The following is a 17,225-nucleotide window of genomic DNA, read 5'->3' as shown; positions in this document are numbered from 1 at the left end:
AGTGGCACTAATAACGTAGCACTAATAATGAAGCAAAAGCAATTTCACATCTATTTTATAGACCAGAGCAGGAACCCAGAACTTCGGCTTTCTAAAGTCTAGTGTCTGCCCTGTGAGTACTGTATTGACTTTTAAGACTGTCACTGCTTTTCTGTTTTTGACTTAAAATCAGTTTTCTTCCTCCATAATCCATAGCAATAAACCACACACCATATTTTCTTTTCAAGTTGGAGTTATAATATTTTATATTCTCTTTCAAGTTGGCTTATCCTGTCCGACTCACTTATGATAGCGGCTTGTGACATATGATTGCGCTGCTGTGTTTTGGGGGCACAGACCCCTGCAAATATAATGACGTTCTATTTTATGGGCCTGGGAGAAACGGTTGAAAACCTGTTTCCCACAGTTCCCTGTATCTCAGGCCAAGGAGTCTGCATGGAGATTTAATAGACAAATACTACCAAATGTTAGGAAATACAACACTCTTCTACTTGTTTCAGTTTTTAATGTGGGATTTAGAGAGTTTTATGAAGAGAGTGATGGTGCTACTCCTTACTCATTTATTATCAAGGGTTTTCCAGGTGGTGCAGTGGTAAAGAATCCGCCTGCCAATGCAGGAGATGTAAGAGACACAGGTTTGATCCCTGAGTCAGGAAGATCCCCTGGAGAAGGAAATGGCAACCCACTCCAGTGTTATTGCCTGGGAAATCCCATGGACAAAGGAGTCTGATGGGCTACAGTCCATGGGGCTGCAAAGAATCAGACACGAGTGAGCATACACATTGCATTACATTTGTGTGCAAAACCATGTGACCGGTTGCAATTGCAGAGTGGTGGACAGTCAGTACTGTGTATCATCTGTGCCTTCCCCAATAAAGCTTATCTTCAAGGAGAAAAAAGAAGATATATATATGTATTAATAATTACAACATAAAACAAAAAGTTATAAGGTTTTGAATAAAGGCAAAGTGCCATAAGAGCTTAGAGGAAGTAATAATTGCTTCAAGCTAGCAGAAGGGCTCCTAGGTTTCACCTTAGAGGAAGCATGTAAGCCAAGCTGGGAAGGATGCATGGGATTTTAATGAAATCTGCAAAAAGGGGAGAAAGGAACAAGGGAAGCATTTAAGAAGAAAGCTCTTACGTAAGTCATAGAACTGAAGTGGGAAAGAACGAAGCGTTTGTTTTGGCTGCACTGATCTCAGCTGCATCATGTGGGATCTTTGTTGCGGTGTGCGGACTTTCTAGTCGTGCATACACTTAGTCGCTCTGTGGCATGTGGGATCATAGATCCTTGATTGGGAACCGAACCTACATCCCCTGCACTGGAAGGCAGATTCTCAACCAGCAGACCACCAGAGAAGTTCCAGAATGAAACCTCTTTAAGAAACACTGAAGAGTCTGATGTAACCAGAGCACAAGGTACAAGAAGAGAACGTGAGAGAGAAAACTGAGAGGTTGACCTCAGGCCACATCATGAAAAGCCTTTACTACCCTGCAGACATTTAGTTACCCTGTAGGCAGAAGAGAGCAATATTAGCTGTCCACACCAAAGTACAACCCCAATTAATGCTTATGCCAACAACTTTGGCTATGGGTGAGTTTCCCAGGTGGTTCAGAGGTAAAGAATCTGCTTGCCAGCTCAGGATATGTGGGTTCTATCCCTGGGTCAGGAAGATCCCCTGGGGGAGGAAATGGCAACCCACTCCAGTATTCTTGCCTGGAGAATCTCATGGACAAAGGAGCTTGAAGGGGTCGCAAACATTCAGACATGACTAAGCGTGCGTGCACACACAAATATCAAGGTTAACATGGACAGTATTTTGGAGGAGTAAATCAATGTATTCACAACATCGATAATCCCATAGTTCCCATATCAAGAGCCACCTAGTAGATTCAGTATAGTGGATGCTAAGTCGCTTCAGTTGTGTCTGACTCTCTGAGACCATATGGACCATAGCCCACCAGGCTTCTCTGTCCATGGGATTCTCCAGGCAAGAGTACTGGAGTAAGTTGCCATTTCCTTCTCCAGATACAGTATAGAAAGGGATGCAAATGACAGCTTGCTGTCCTATATAAGGAAAGGTGTGACATGAGATGAATTTTCATCAGGTAGAAAAAGAAGTAAAAAAAATCCTCCCTCTCTACTCCAGGGGGACATGAGAAAAGAGGTGACAGACAAAAGAAAAGCAAGTAGTTAGGTTTACATGTGCTTTTGCTCTCTACTCAAACGAAAATCCAGGGGCAGGGCTGGGGAGACTCAGAGGCACACTGGCAGGTCACCTCCAGACACACATGGGGTGGCTGCACCAGCACAAATACAGAAGAGGCCTGAGTTAGGATTCCCGAGCCTTCCATGGCCCTTCTGCAGTGGGTCAGGGTCTCAGAGGAGAAGGCAGGGTGACCTTGACACAGCGGTGCTGCAGTCCAGACCAGAGCCAGAGGACCTAGATGAAACCTGAGGTGGAGCCGAGCTATCCAGGGAAGCCCGGGAGGTCTGACTGAGGCAGGAACACAAAAGCACAAGTTGAACGGTCTCCTGTTGGTACAGCATATCAACACAAGGAACCCAAGGATCAGCCCAGACCTGGCCCCAGGCCACACCCCCGGCAGAGGCCAGTGAGGACCAGAGGACAGCACAGGGGCCCCCAAGCAACCACAAAGAGGACTCATAAACCCCACTGCACCCATCCCTGCCCATGCACTGTACATCTGGAGTAGCAGGGGAGGTTCGTTTGAATACTTCATGATCAGCCGTACCCTTAATATTATTTATTTATTTATTATGATCAAATAGGACTGCCAACCTCTACCTTCCCATCTTAGTTAGACCAGGTCACTGTTGTCTTTTGACTAAACTACTCTAAATTCCCTTCAAACTAATCTCTCCTCTTCCACTCTTGTGTGCTAAGTCACCTCAGTCATGTCTGACTCTTTGCAACCCTATGGACTGTAGCCCACTAGGCTCCTCTGTGCATGGGAATTCCTTAGGCAAAAATACTGGAGTGGGTTGCCATGCCCTCCTCCAAGGGATCTTCCTGACCCAGGGATTGAACCTACGTCTCTTATGTCCCTGTCCAATCTCTTCTCTTCCCTCAGCAACCAAAGTGATCTTTGTTAACACATAGTCAGACCATGTCATTCTTTCAGTGCTTACCACTGGACTCAGAATTCAATCCAAGCTCTGCCTGGCCTTGCAGGGTCAGCATGCCCTGGCTCCTGCCTGCCTCTCCATCCCTCCCCACCCTCCCCTAACTCTGGTCCACAGGCTCCAGGCAAACTGAGCTGCTCTCAGAGTTGGAACGTGTCAAGCTCTTTCCCTGCTCAGACCCCTCACATGCATTCTGTGCTGTGCTTAGTCGTTCCAGTTGTGTCCAACTCTTTGCAACCCCATGGACTATAGCCCACCAGGCTCCTCTGTCCATGGGATTCTGGCAAGAATACTGGCGTGGACTGCCATTGCCACGCCCTTCTCCAGGGGATCTTCCCAACCCAGGAATTGTACCCGGGTTTACCTCATTTCGGGCAGACTCCTTACCATCTGAGCTACCAGGGAAACCCATTCTACCCCCAGACTAAAATGTTTTCTTCTCTACTCTTCATATAACTGCCTCCTCACCCTAAGTCTCAATCCAAATGTTAACCTCCTGAGAGAGGTCTTCCTTGATTACCCCTCCAATATAGGGTTCTTCTGCCACTCTCTTAACTACACTCTCTTTATTTTTTCCAAATTATATATAATTTATTTGGGTTTTTTCCCACATAAATCAATTATTTAAAAGGGATATTGAAGAATTGATATATTATCTTATATTTTTCTCATAGCTAGTTTATCTCCCATCGATTGTAGTAGTAAATCAAAATTTGCACTTAGCCTAACATTATAATATGCAGGTTACAATTAAATAAAATGAAATTTATTTTCAACAATATTAAAGACATATTTTATTATTTACAACAGCATCCATAAAGATTTGGGAGGAAAATATATATCTATATATTATAGATAGATATATGTAAATATAGATGTGGGTTCAATCCCTGGTTAGGAAGATCCCCTGGAGGAGGAAATGGCAACCCACTCCAGTATTCTTGCCTGGATAATCCCATGGACAGAGGAGCCTGGTGGTCTACAGTCCACAGGGTCACAAAGAGTCAGACATGATTGAGCATGCATACAGCCACAGCCAGCCAGGATGACATGCTATTTGTGTTCAATGAATGCATAGAGTGAGGGAGTGAATGAATTTCATTCACTGGTGAAACAGAAATCACCAGTCCCAAAGCCATAATAAACCTTAGAGAATACAGACCAAACAACTCCACCAATCCTTTTTGCTTTCACTATAGGGATTACAGACAAAAATCTTAAATGCCTTTCCCATCAGAACAAGGTCTATTAGTAACTTCCGTTGTAACTAAAGCTATTCTACAGCAGTTGTGTTCAAACTTGGTCCAATGATAATGAGGCAACATGGAAAATACAGGGCTTATGGAAACATTTTTCTTCACTGATTTTCTTTCCATAACCTTATACTGATTTGTGTAGTCTGAGTTATTGAAGACAATGGCACGTAAGGGGGTGGTTATGGCTTGCCACTATTCATTTTAATCATTTTCCCTCACTGTTTTGCCTAGTAACATAGATGCAGTTAATAAATCAGGTATACCTCACCATGCACAGTGCAGACACAAAGAACACAACCTAGAAAGAAAATCTGAATATCCTCAGTATAATTTCACCAGACCAAGGCTCAAAGGGACTTCCCTCATCAACATACTCTTATTTTTTTTACCAGATTGCTTGAAAAGTATTCCATAAGGATAAAAAAATTTTAATCCAATATGAACAAAAATTCTATACTAATTTGCAAAGTTAAGGCAAAACTGGCTCAGTAGTTTGGGGTATAATGAGTGGCTCAGAAATCCTATTGGATTTGCTTACACAAGCCTGGCCTGGCTGTGGTTTCATGTAGCCAATTCTCATCAAGAAATAAGACTGTGTGACCTGAGGAAGACAGGGCTGTGCCATTTTGAAATATAGTTTCCTATTTGGAGGGAAAAAAAAAAATCAAGGTTCAGCAGTCTTTTTCCCTTAGAGAGGACAAAGACTCTGCCATGGAAATTTCCTGCTAATTCCATGAGGACATATATTGGCATTAGCTTCTTCCAAGAAAAAGCATTAAGGGTAGAATCACCTTTATTCCCACTTCTACCCTCTTGTCCTTCTCGATGAGAGTCTGGGCATCGTGTACTTTTCTCTCTGCCATGGGCCTGCCAAGTTGGCACTCCAAGAGCAAATAACAGCAATAATAACTTCAGTATGTTAGCAGCCCTGGGAGTCTATGTGTCAGTCAGTAGAGAGTATGGGCAAGAAAAGCATCAATTATTTCATGAAAAAAGAAACTCTTTCTTCACATGCCACTCCTATTTTTATGCAAAGAAGCAGAATCACAGATACTTCAGGAACCTGGTAGTAGAGGTATGTTGGCTAATTATATATTCAGTCATGTTCCAAGCATGTAGTCAGCCCTGCATGGACTATAAATAGCTTAGAATTATGGAGATGGAAGAGTCTTTCCTTCTAATTAGTGGTTTCAGTTTTAGGGCATCCCCGGTGGCACAGTCAGTAAAGAATCTGCCTGCAATGCAGGAGACATGGGTTCAATCCCTGGACTGGGAAGATCCCCTGGAGGAGAAAATGGCAACCCACTCCAGTATTCTTGCCTGGGTAATCCATGGACAGAGGAGTCTGGCAGGCTACAGTCCATGGGGTTGCAGGAGTTGGACATGACTTAGTGACAAAACCACCAGCACCATGGAGATGGAAGGGTCCTTCCTCCTAATTAGTGGTTTCAGGGCTTCAAAATGCCACAGGCTAATTCCAAATCCTCCCCTTCCACCATGTGAAGGATCAATATTGATATTGCAATTTTTTATTCTACCAAATAAAGAGAATTAATAGCTCCCCACTATCTCTTCCTGCCATCACTATTTCTTAAAATAAATGACATTTTAATAACACATTGAAGCCCCAAAAGACAAAATAACTTGCTCAAAGTGACACAGGGAAGCTAGTGGAAAATGTAGGACTAAAATCCAGGTCTGCAAATGTCTAGCCCTTTGCTGTATGTGGAACAATGCACTGCCTTTCCCTAGGAAGGCTGGACAACAGTTCACTTCAATTCCATCCCCTCTACTGTCCTTCCTGCTGTGTGCTCCTCCGGACAAGTCCCCGAGAACAATGAGAATCTATCCCTGACTCTTTGCTCTTTCCTTACTCATAGCCCTCCCTAACCCTTTCCTTAAAAAAAAATATGAAGTAAACAACTTTGCTTTAAGGTATTATTTGTTCTCAATCTAGAAGGCTGAGGAAATAAAAACACAGTAATCACTGAATGCAGCTCACAAAAGAGAACAGTTTATGCTACCCGGCATCCTCACGACAAGTTTGAAAATTATTGTACATAACAGATCTGCCTTATAGGATGCAGCCCTCTAGATTCCTGGGGGAGAGAGCCAAGGTTAGTTTGCTTTATTAGAAGGCACTGTGTTATATTAAATCATATCTACACAGCCAAAGGGAAGGTTAAACAATCATGCTTATTGATTTATCCAGGGAATGGAGGCTTGTTAAACAGGCAAAAGCCGTTATCTGGATTTTAAAATGGGTGGAATTGAGTATGACTCATCTATTTTGAATGTCAGCACATCATGAATTCACCAATGTGACATGAGAACAGAGAGATCAAAGTAGTTACCTATTGAATATAATTCCTTCGAGAGCCCACGTACCTCCTCCAGTCCCCAAGAATCCTCTTTCTCCTTAATAAGAAATTTATTCTTTAAAATTGCCTCTATTCCCCCATTATCTTTCATGCCTGTGCAGACCCAGGCATTTAGCAATATAGGCTGACTACTATTAATCAGATGCCAGGTTTATGTCAGTGACAGTACATGTCCCCTCATGTAGTCCTAGTAAGGTCAGGACACTTTCAGGCCAGGAAACACAAGATGAGAGGAAAACACAAATTGTTTGACCTTGCCCAAGGTCACACAATTTGCCAATAAAAAGGTAGAAACCAAACAGATAGGTCTACTACCAAATCCCATGATCTTAGTCATAGCATCCTACCCCCGCCAAACTACCATTGCCCCTATTCAAGTCCATATGTGGGCTACCCTGGTGCCTCAGTTGGTAAAGAATCTGCCTGCAATACAGGAGACTCAGGTTTGATTCCTGGGTTGGGGAAATCCCCTGGAGAAGGGAATGGCTACCCATTCCAGCATTCTGACCTGGAGAATTCCATGGACAGAGGAGCAAGGCAGGCTACAGTCCATGGGGTCACAAAGAGTCAGAAACGACTGTACTCAGATGCTGGAACATTGTCTATGAAATGCAAAGGAACCGAAAGAGATTTCATGCTCATGCTTGGTTTTCTTTGTCTGGTGAGTTGTAGAGTTTTAGCTTTAGCTTGGGTTACAGTACTGACTCTCCTAGCATCTAGAATGGATCTCAGTGAGGCAGTGGAAGGGTCATTCAACAGTGTTCTACTTTGCTCTACAAGCTACATTCTAGAGTCATATTTATTGCCACATCTCTCCACCTGCACGAGAAAGTAATAATTTAAATGATGGCTGGTGTAGTCTTGGAAAAAGTTCAATTATTCAAAGAACTTATATTTCCCCTCTTCTGTAATACAATTAATCCCAAAGTCCCAACTGCTCCAAAAGTCATGTTGATACTGCTGCTCTATCTTATATCAGAGCTTAAGAAATCTTGATTATTAAAGTTTTTTTGTAAGAACCCTCCATGGCCTCTGCAATTTTACTGTCTGAGGGGTTTGAGAGAGTTTAAACAATTTTAAATAGCGCTCATCACAAAGTAAAGCCCTTCTGCTGCTGCTGCTGCTGCTGCTGCTGCTGCTAAGTCACTTCAGTCGTGGCCGACTCTGTGCGACCCCATAGACGGCAGCCCACCAGGCTCCCCCGTCCCTGGGATTCTCCAGGCAAGAACAATGGAGCGGGTTGCCATTTCCTTCTCCAACGCATGAAAGTGAAAAGTGAAAGTGAAGTCGCTCAGTTGTGTCCGACTCTTAGCGACCTCATGGACTGCAGCCTACCAGGCTCCTCCGTCCATGGGATTTTCCAGGCAAGAGTACTGGAGTGGGGTGCCATTGCCTTCTCCAACTGAAATCAAATACAGCATCTAAGAGGAAAGTCTGAAGTTGGGAACACTTTACAGCTGCTGAGAAAGTGCAACAACCATATAGCACTTAACCTTTGTCCGACTAAGGGATTGTTGTGTATCAAATTCCCCTAAGATAAAAAGTATCCAAGGAATCTTACCAGGATGTACTATGAAAGGTAGAAAAAGTTTCAATATGAACTGAAGATTGTGTAATATACCTTCACCTGCCTGGCACATAGTAAGCCCTCAATAAATATTTAGGGAATGAAGCTTTCCTATTTCTTTCTTTCTTAGAGCACAGTGTCCAATATAAAAGGTATTGAGTTCTACAGTATAAGTCCATTTTGCTCCAAGCAGGCCCAAAACAAAAGTATGCAGAGTTTCAAGTAAAATAAACAAGCAAAAAAATCTTTGTTTTGGAAAAGAATTCACTGCAGGATCCTATTAATTAGACAATTTACCAAAATGTGAAATACAATCTAACTTACAAAATGAGATTCATATGTAACTTTTAGAGAACTGCATAAAGTGAGACAACTTGTAAATCCATCAAGTCATTCTCTTAAAAAAAAAAAAAAAAAGAATGTTTTTTAGAAATGCCCACAGTAATCCTAGACTTGGCCTCTCTCTTCCTCTCCCCCACCAACTAGCTAATTTCTATGTGTGTTTCAACAACAGAAAAAGCTTCAGTTCTTCCAGGAAAACTTCCCTCATTTCCCACACCAAAGAAAAAAAAAAACAAACAAACCAAACCAATACAAAAAAAACACCCTGTCCACATCTCTGTTATTCCACTGTATTATCATTATGTATTTATGTGTCTTTCACTCAACTTAAACTCTTCTTTGCTTAGGGAGAAATGAGATTAAGAAATGAGTCTTAATCTGCTAAGCTGAGACTATTATAAGTTCTCAATAAATATTAACAGAATGAATGAATATATTACTGACATCAAATCATACAGATCTTAGGGTGTGGCTGGTGAGCACAAGCCAACTACCTCTGAAAGTATAAATGGAAGTGGTGAGTCTGACATAGAGTCTGAGAGGCTTGATGACTTTGATGTAGCCTGATGGAGGGCTCCCCGGAGAGGATAAAAGGGAAAGAATGAATCAAACCTCAGGAATTTCAAGTGATGAGGAACATTTGCCAGGATGTAGTAGAGATCATGAAACAAGGGTACAAGTACAGAGAGACCTGAAAATGACTTAGGTTTGGTCCTCTTGGTCAAAGATCTTGTCTCTGATCTAAATCTAGACTCTGACAGCTGCTACCAGGCATTATCGCCTTGTCATCACCAGTGCTGTCTGTGCGCCACCAGCCTGGTGGCTCTCACTCCAGCATTTCAGTGCCATGGAGAAGGACTAAGCAGTTCTTACAAAAGGATGAATAAACTCCATTAAAGGCAGCTGCAGCAGGCGACTCTCAAAGGCAGCCTCGTACCTGCTGGTTCTGATAGGCTGTGACGGTAGTGAACACTGTCTCAGGAAAGTTGAATGTCTTCACTCCATCCCCAACAGGGACGGGTTTGGTGGGTGAAAGGTCACTGCTGAAATCCTTGCGAATCACGTGTACTCGAGGCTGGTATTTGTGCATAGAGTGAAGAATGATCTGAAATGAGAAGGGGACACATTACTCCAGGGTTGCCTCTAAGATCCCTACATCTTTGCTAGTTCTTATGCAAACAAATTACAGGATAAAAGCATTATAGGAAAACACAGATTGGAGGTGAGACATACAGGAAACTGGAAATCAGTGTACTTGCCCATGGCTGGAAGGACTAAGTGACTGGAGCATCACATCACACAGAACCCGTAGCAGAGGATCTCAATCATAGGTGGTGAGTGCAATGTGTCTTCTTCATTTGGATAAATATTGAGCGAATTGGTTCTGATACCAGTAGACTCCACTCCACTAAAAGGTCTCAGAACCCCTGCTGTGTGATAGCTGTTCCTTCCTGCTTCACATTTTCAGGATGGGCTCCTCTGTCTTTAAATTTTACAAGCCATTATTTGAACTTTGTTATTGATTTTATGGACATTCTCTCATGTTATGGGAGAGCTAAGGGGATATGGGTGTTCTCTCTTCCTCAGAAAGTTACCATTTCCCTAAAGATAGGAGCCATGATTTTCGTTTCTTCAGTCTTCATGCATAGCATCCAGTGCGGATTCTGGCATTCAGTGAAAATTCAGTGCGTTAACCGCCAAAATTAAATCAGGGGCACCAATTACACCTGGCCAGCGGACGGGGGAGCCTGGTGGGCTGCCATCTATGGGGTCGCACAGAGTCGGACACGACTGAAGTGATTTAGCAGCAGCAGCAGCAGCCTTAAGACCTAGACTTCTCTTATAAATTCATAAATTTCTTGACCAATCAGCCAGAAATGCCCCTACAAGAGTTTCTCTGAGTTTATTGCCCTCAGAGGATAATATGAATTATATGGTACGAATAATAAGAATTATTCTACTAAACGATATGATTTATTTCAGCATTTTGAAATGCGTCCTGTGTTTCTGTCTGAATTCTCCTGACTTGACAGTGAGTTCCTGGAGCACAAGAACTCTGTCTGATAAACACAGTCTGATACATAACAGACAGTTGCTAAATGTTAGATGTGTAATAAATGTAATTTCACAAGAGGAAAAAAAAAAACTTTCATGCTTGCTTAATTACTTAAAATGACTCAAAATAGCATAGAGATTCTTTTTTACCCATTTGAAACCTCCTGGGACTAGTCAGTTCTAGAGGAAAAAAAGGGAAAGAGGAAGGTAGAGGAGATGGGGTTATTTGACTCACATGTCCTTGATCATCCAATTCATTGTTGGTCAGCTTGAGTTTGTCAAAACTGACCACCTGTCTCATCCAAGTATCTCCAGAAGCTAGAGAATCAGGGTGTATATAAACTCTTGGGGGCACGGGGGAATCAGCGTTGCCAGCCACCATCCACTTGGAGCTGTGATACACATATCTGAGACAGAGAGGGAGAGAGGAGAATTCAGAGACAGATGCAGGGGAGGAGCAGAGACCCAGGAAACAATTAGGGACAGGAGGGAGGAGACACAAATGAGAAAAAAAATGGAGGAGGGAGGATTAAACAGAGAATACAAAGGAGCAAAAGGGAAGGGTGGATAACCAGGGAAAATGAAATAGAGATGGAAATGGGAAACAAGATGGGTGGGGGAGGGCAGAAAAGTGTTGTGGTTAATGATCAAAGCCGCAGCTCTCACAAGGAAAACATTCTCACAGTTCCTTTTCTTTCTTCTTCCTCTCCTTGCCTTGCACCCCTGTGTGCACACAGGCATCCTGAACCCACGTGTTTAGCTATGGAAAAGGTATTTTACTGCAACCTTTCACCTTTCAAATGCAAACCATATAATCCATTGGCCACTTGCTCAGGGTTTGGTTCCTTATTAAAAACATCTTCCATATTGTCCTATAAAACACAGCCATGTGCACAGACCTTCCAAGCCTCTCACTTGTTAACCATTTCTTAGCTAAGACTCTGCATTTTGAAGCATTTTGATGAAAACTTAGTTTTGAACATCCACATTATTTTCCCACAAAGTCACTGGAATGAGACTAGGTTAATCAAAGAAAACTAACTGGGAAGTCCTGGTGTTTCTGGGAATGGCTGCACTAAGACAGCGGTCTCCATTTTCACTGAAATGAAGGAAGTTTTTAAAGAAAGGAGCATCTCCCCTACTAAGTCCAACATCAAGACCACTTTTTTCTTAACCAGCACTCCCTCTAACATACAAGTAATGAACTTCTCTATTCACCTCTAACCTCCAAATTCATGGGCTTAGGGCCAAGTTCTGAAATATCTCAAAAATGAGCCATGACTCACTGATTTGATTGAGAACTCAGGAGATCAATTAAGCCACAACCTGTTTACGACAAGAACTATGAGTGATACACGTGGAGACTATGTTGCCTTTTAATGGCTCTGAAGGAAGGTTATTTAGCAAACTTGTTCATAATCCATATTAACTACCAATAATTCCCCTAAATAGATATTCTTCTGAGGCCTTACCCAATTCTCCCATTCTTCCCCTCCATCAACAACAGGATAATCCACCACGTATATAATTGAATATACTGTATTAATGCACTTCTCTGACCACTTTTCAAAATAAATCATCTCAGCTCACCTAGTATTTCATAAACCAAATCATTCAACACATTAATCACTTTCAGTGTTAACTGAATTAGTTTTAGACTTAAGATCCATTTGATTTTTGCTACCCTGGCATACACTACGCAATCCCACTTTTAAAAAAAAGTATTTATCTTTGTTTTTTTGGCTGTGCCACGCAGCATGCAGAATCTCAGTTCCCTGACCAGATATGCCCCCTGCAGAGGAAGCTTAGAGTCTGAACCACTGGTCTGCCAGGGAAGTCCCTATATAATCCCAGTCTTTATAGAAATGTTAGGAGGATCCAGACCAAACCATTACTGGTTCTGACTCCCTGCCTCTCTCCTGTCTGATGTTCTGCCACAGGCCATTGGCATATCCTCTATCCTTGTTCCCCACCCAGTACATTGTACAGTTCAGTTCAGTTGCTCAGTCGTGTCTGACTCTTTGCGACCCCATGAATCGCAGCACGCCAGGCCTCCCTGTCCATCACCAACTCCCGGAGTTCACTCAGACTCACGTCCATCGAGTCAGTGATGCCATCCAGACATCTCATCCTCTGTCGTCCCCTTCTCCTCCTGCCCCCAGTCCCTCCCAGCATCAGAGTCTTTTCCAGTGAGTCAACTCTTTGCAGTCCACTGTTAAAATGTGTCATCTAATGAGTTTACACAACATCCTGGGTGCTGGTGATGCCCACAATTCCACATGCCAGTCATCATTACCTGTATCTTTTATTGTCCACAGGTACAATGTCCATTGCTATGTAGTACTGCTGGTGTGGATCCAGGCCAGTGATTTTCACTCTCATGGCAGGAAACATCCTCCTATAATGGGAAACAAGGCAGGAAGCTCAGCAATCAGAGGGGAAGAAGTAGCAAGAGTAAACACTTGATGAGTCTCTTCTTAATAGGAAGCACGTCAAAATCCCATATCCTTTAATTCTCAAAGTTGGCTGTTTTTTTTCAATTTGAAAATTATCACTATCAAATATCCTGAGGATGTATACTGCTGAAATAACACCTCTTCTGAACTTAAATTGAACTGTTTGATTATTCATACACTCAAAGATCTTATACCATAGCATGCTTTACATTAATCTTTAATGTGAGACAGATGGAGAGACAAGAGATAGATAAAGTGCATGTATATACATTCCCTATTAGACTGTAACATTCTTCGTCTCTTTTTTTTTGGCTGCACCATGCAGCTTGCAGGATCTTAGTTCCTCAAACAGGGATTGAATTGGGCGGCCTGAGTGTTCTTGCCTTGAGAATCCCAGGGACGGGAGAGCCTGGTGGGCTGCCATCTATGGGGTCGCACAGATTTGGACACGACTGAAGTGACTTAGCAGCAGCAGCAGCAGTGGAAGCATCTCCTAACCACTGGACAGCCATGGAATTCCCTAAAACATCTTTAAATACACTTTTATACTTAATACACTTGAATAACTTATATTCTTATTCCCTAAGTAGCTTATCACAGTTAATTGCAGTGATCATGAAGTACTTTTTGATTGTCTACTTGAAAATGACCACTCTAAAAATAATATCTTAAGAAAAGAAAAAAAGAAGGAAGGTGCTACCAGTTCTCAAACAAAGGACCACCAACGGTTTTTTTTTTTTTTTTTTTAACACATAAAACTGTAGAAAAATTTCTGCAAGTTCTCAGGCTGTCAACGTGTGTGTCAGAGGAAGGACCCTGTGGAATAAGAAGCAAATACCAAATGAATTCTAGTGGCCTCTGGGCAATACCTTGTTTCCACCACAATGGCTTGTTAAACTTGCCAAAGCAAGCGAGGTCAGGATATGGCACTTTACAACTACTCTCATAATTGAAGAGGAGGAGAGGGAGCAGTCCCAAAGAGGTATTGAGTTTCAAGGAGACTAAAATAAAATTTGCCATTCTTCTTTAACCATAAGAAAGAAGAAAAACATCAGGCTATTTTGCATGTCATTCATTTAGGAGCCAGACATAAAAAGTGTTCAGTTTTTTAAAAAATGTGGATTGCCCTGAATGTGCTCTAGGGTACTTGTACACAAAATGCTGCATTAAGTTTAACCATCTGGGGCCAGTTAGTTGAACTGGGCAGAGCACGGTGCTAATGAGGTCAAGGTCACAGGCTTGATCCACATATGGCCTAATTGGCTTTGCTCCATTTCACAGCCATAGACCATACCCTGACCCCAGACAGTCATCTCACAAATGTGCATTGGTTGTTTACATGAGGGGCTTTCTGTGCTAGTCACACACTCTACTACTCATCAAAAATTACTCAGAAAACAAAAGTCCTCTGGTTATAGGTTGGTGACATCATAATCTTGTTTGAAGTTAAAGCACAAGAGTGACCATAGATCTTCAATAGGGATGGTGGCTGTTTCTTAAATATTTGCAAAGAATAATGTCAGTATTACCAATTCTTTTTCACTTTATAACTTTCAGAAGCTTCTATTGGTATTTCAGTTTTAGATTTTCTTTCTCTATTCTTAAAGTATAATTAGAAAGTCTTCTATTTTAGTATTATGGCGAGCTAATGAAATTTTATTGTGGGCTGCTTACAATGACTAAATCTATCATTCACTGTAGGTGAGGCACTTTGATTCACATTAACTCTTTCCAAAAATTTGGGAACCTTGGTATATACATGTATGTATAGATCATTAATTCCCTTCTTAATAACAGTGACTTATGATTGCCCTGTCTATATAAATGTTTGGAGAACATCTTTCTGGGGGTGGAAAAATCCTCTCTCTTACTACCTGAGATAAGAAAATGTGGTTTCTGTCAGCCAGCAACAGAGGGCTACACTACACTAAAAGAGATGAATTTATTTCCTGATGACTTCAAGAAAAAGGGTCAGATGGTTTTAAACTCAATACCTGTTTTGTCCAAAACATTTATATGACCTTGAGTGGAGATGCTACCTGTCTTTTTCCAGTTCTTTAGAACTTAAGTTCTAAAATGAATGAGCTATATGGCTCTGGAGAAGTCATTTAATTCACCATCTATAAAACAAAGGAAAAGAACTAAACAATACTCACAGTGACTCCTGCTTTCAATTCTACGCTGATATTTGAATTCTCTCATTAAAATCTTACCAAAGTTGCTTTTTCTTTTTGTCAGTATTTTAGCACAGAATATCAAGCAACGTCATAACACCCAAGGAAAAATTAATCTTTCATATTCACAAAATGAGATGAGTTTTCATTTTATGCCTAAATTTAGGTCAATTTTTTTGACTTCCAAACCCATTAATCCCTACAAACACCTCTGTCCATGGTGCTGACCATGCAGGTTCTGTTGGTGCACTCAAAGATTGAGGGTTCTGTAGACTACAGTAGTTCTGAATCAACAAGTTTACAGTTTGGAATGTGAAAAGAAGTAGATGGTGACTAAGGTCTGAGAGGGGAAAAAAGAACAGAGAGGCGTACATAACTAATACAATGGAAACTGAAATTAAAACTGAAAAGGACACTACATAGGAAGAAAAATGAAGAGAAAAGGAAAGAATCAATTTCTGGGATGGGGAGGGAATGAAGAAAATTTACAGAAGAGAAACACTTCTTTGCATGTTTCTCAGTGGTTCCAGAATTACTTGAGCAGAGTTACTGACAGTAACATTAATGGCTGAGGCACTTCAACACGGGAGCAACAAGTACAGTTTCTAAATCTAAACAAAGGGATATGAATAAAGAACAAACTGCACGTCTGTGCTCAGAATGCCTGGATCTATTCAGGTTGTTGTCGTTTAGTCACTGAGTCATGTCTGACTCTTTTGTGACCCCATGGACTGTAGCCCACCATGGCTACATGGCTCCTCTATCCACGGGGTTTCCCAGGCAAGAATACTGGAATGGGCTGCCATTTTCCTCTCCAGGGGATCTTCCCGACCCAGGGAGTAAACCCACATCTCCTGTAAGGGCAGGTGGGTTCTTTAGGCAGGTTCTTTAGCACTGAGCCACCTGCAAAGCCCATATATTCAGACCAAAGTGATTTGTGAAGGTAGAGATACAGAAAAGAAAACAATGCAGAATAAATCATGAAATGACATCACAGGAGAGTTGTCAAGGAAGTGTTCGAATAAACTGAATTCATTGATGTGTAGGGAACAGGGAATGATATCAGGAACAAATGTGATTAAAATACACAGACATAATGTTAATAGTAGTAAGTAAACTGCCCCCCAAAGAAAACTGGAAAATCTGATAGACAATAAAAGTAGTATTTCCCCTCTCACCAAACTAATGCCCTTAACAAACACTAAGAAAAAGAATAAAAATATCTTCCTTGAATCACTGTTTCTGTCCAAGTCATAACATCTCAAAATGTAGAATGAAACTCAAGCAACAAAAAAAGATGGCTTTTGAAAGTAATTCTGAATAAACGGCGAAGTCTTACTGGATAGCACAGGGAACTATATTCAATACCCTGTGATAAACCATAATGGAAAAGAATATTTAAAAGAATGTGTGTGTATATATATATATATATATATATATATATATATATATATGGGGGGGGCGCAGGGGTGTGTGTGAATATACTGAATCACTTTGCTGAACAGCAGAAATTAACACATTGTAAATCAACTATACTTCAATTTTTAAAAAATAATTCTGAAAGGTATTTTGAAAGTAATTCTCCTTCAATTACTCAAATTGCTCCTCCAAATAAAGTTTTTTTTTAATGACTTTATTCTCTACTAAAACTTAAAGAGGGAAGGGGGTTTACAGGGGAGGATGAAACTGAATAAGACTTCTGGTTCATTTTAAGATCATCTTTTTGTAACATCTTAATGAGAGGTTTCTCTAAATGCATATTCAAGTGAACTAGACCCAGTCAAAACATGCTTTTGCTTTGAATGTCCATAGTTTACCATCAGTGAGGTGAGTCTTTTTGGTCTCT

At 41.3% G+C, this 17,225-nt stretch overlaps 1 protein-coding gene across 5 annotated transcripts in view; it reads right to left on the bottom strand.

The window, feature by feature from the left end:
* TBX15 (T-box transcription factor 15) overlaps positions 1 to 17,225 on the bottom strand; it is a 126,016-nt gene that overhangs the window by 32,815 nt on the left and 75,976 nt on the right. For all 5 annotated transcript variants that reach the window (XM_059884556.1, XM_010803117.4, NM_001434846.1 and 2 more), the window contains 3 exons: positions 13,046 to 13,147; positions 10,985 to 11,156; positions 9,632 to 9,799 (listed from right to left, as the gene is read on the bottom strand). In XM_059884556.1, coding sequence (XP_059740539.1) covers positions 9,632 to 9,799; positions 10,985 to 11,156; positions 13,046 to 13,147 — 442 coding nt within the window. The remainder of the gene's footprint in view (positions 1 to 9,631; positions 9,800 to 10,984; positions 11,157 to 13,045; positions 13,148 to 17,225) is intronic.

The sequence above is a fragment of the Bos taurus genome, chromosome 3 (genome assembly GCF_002263795.3).
Source record: "Bos taurus isolate L1 Dominette 01449 registration number 42190680 breed Hereford chromosome 3, ARS-UCD2.0, whole genome shotgun sequence".
In the NCBI taxonomy this organism is placed as follows: domain Eukaryota; kingdom Metazoa; phylum Chordata; class Mammalia; order Artiodactyla; family Bovidae; genus Bos; species Bos taurus.
Note: the sequence above shows the minus strand (reverse complement) of the source record. Positions and strands in the feature narration are given on the sequence as shown.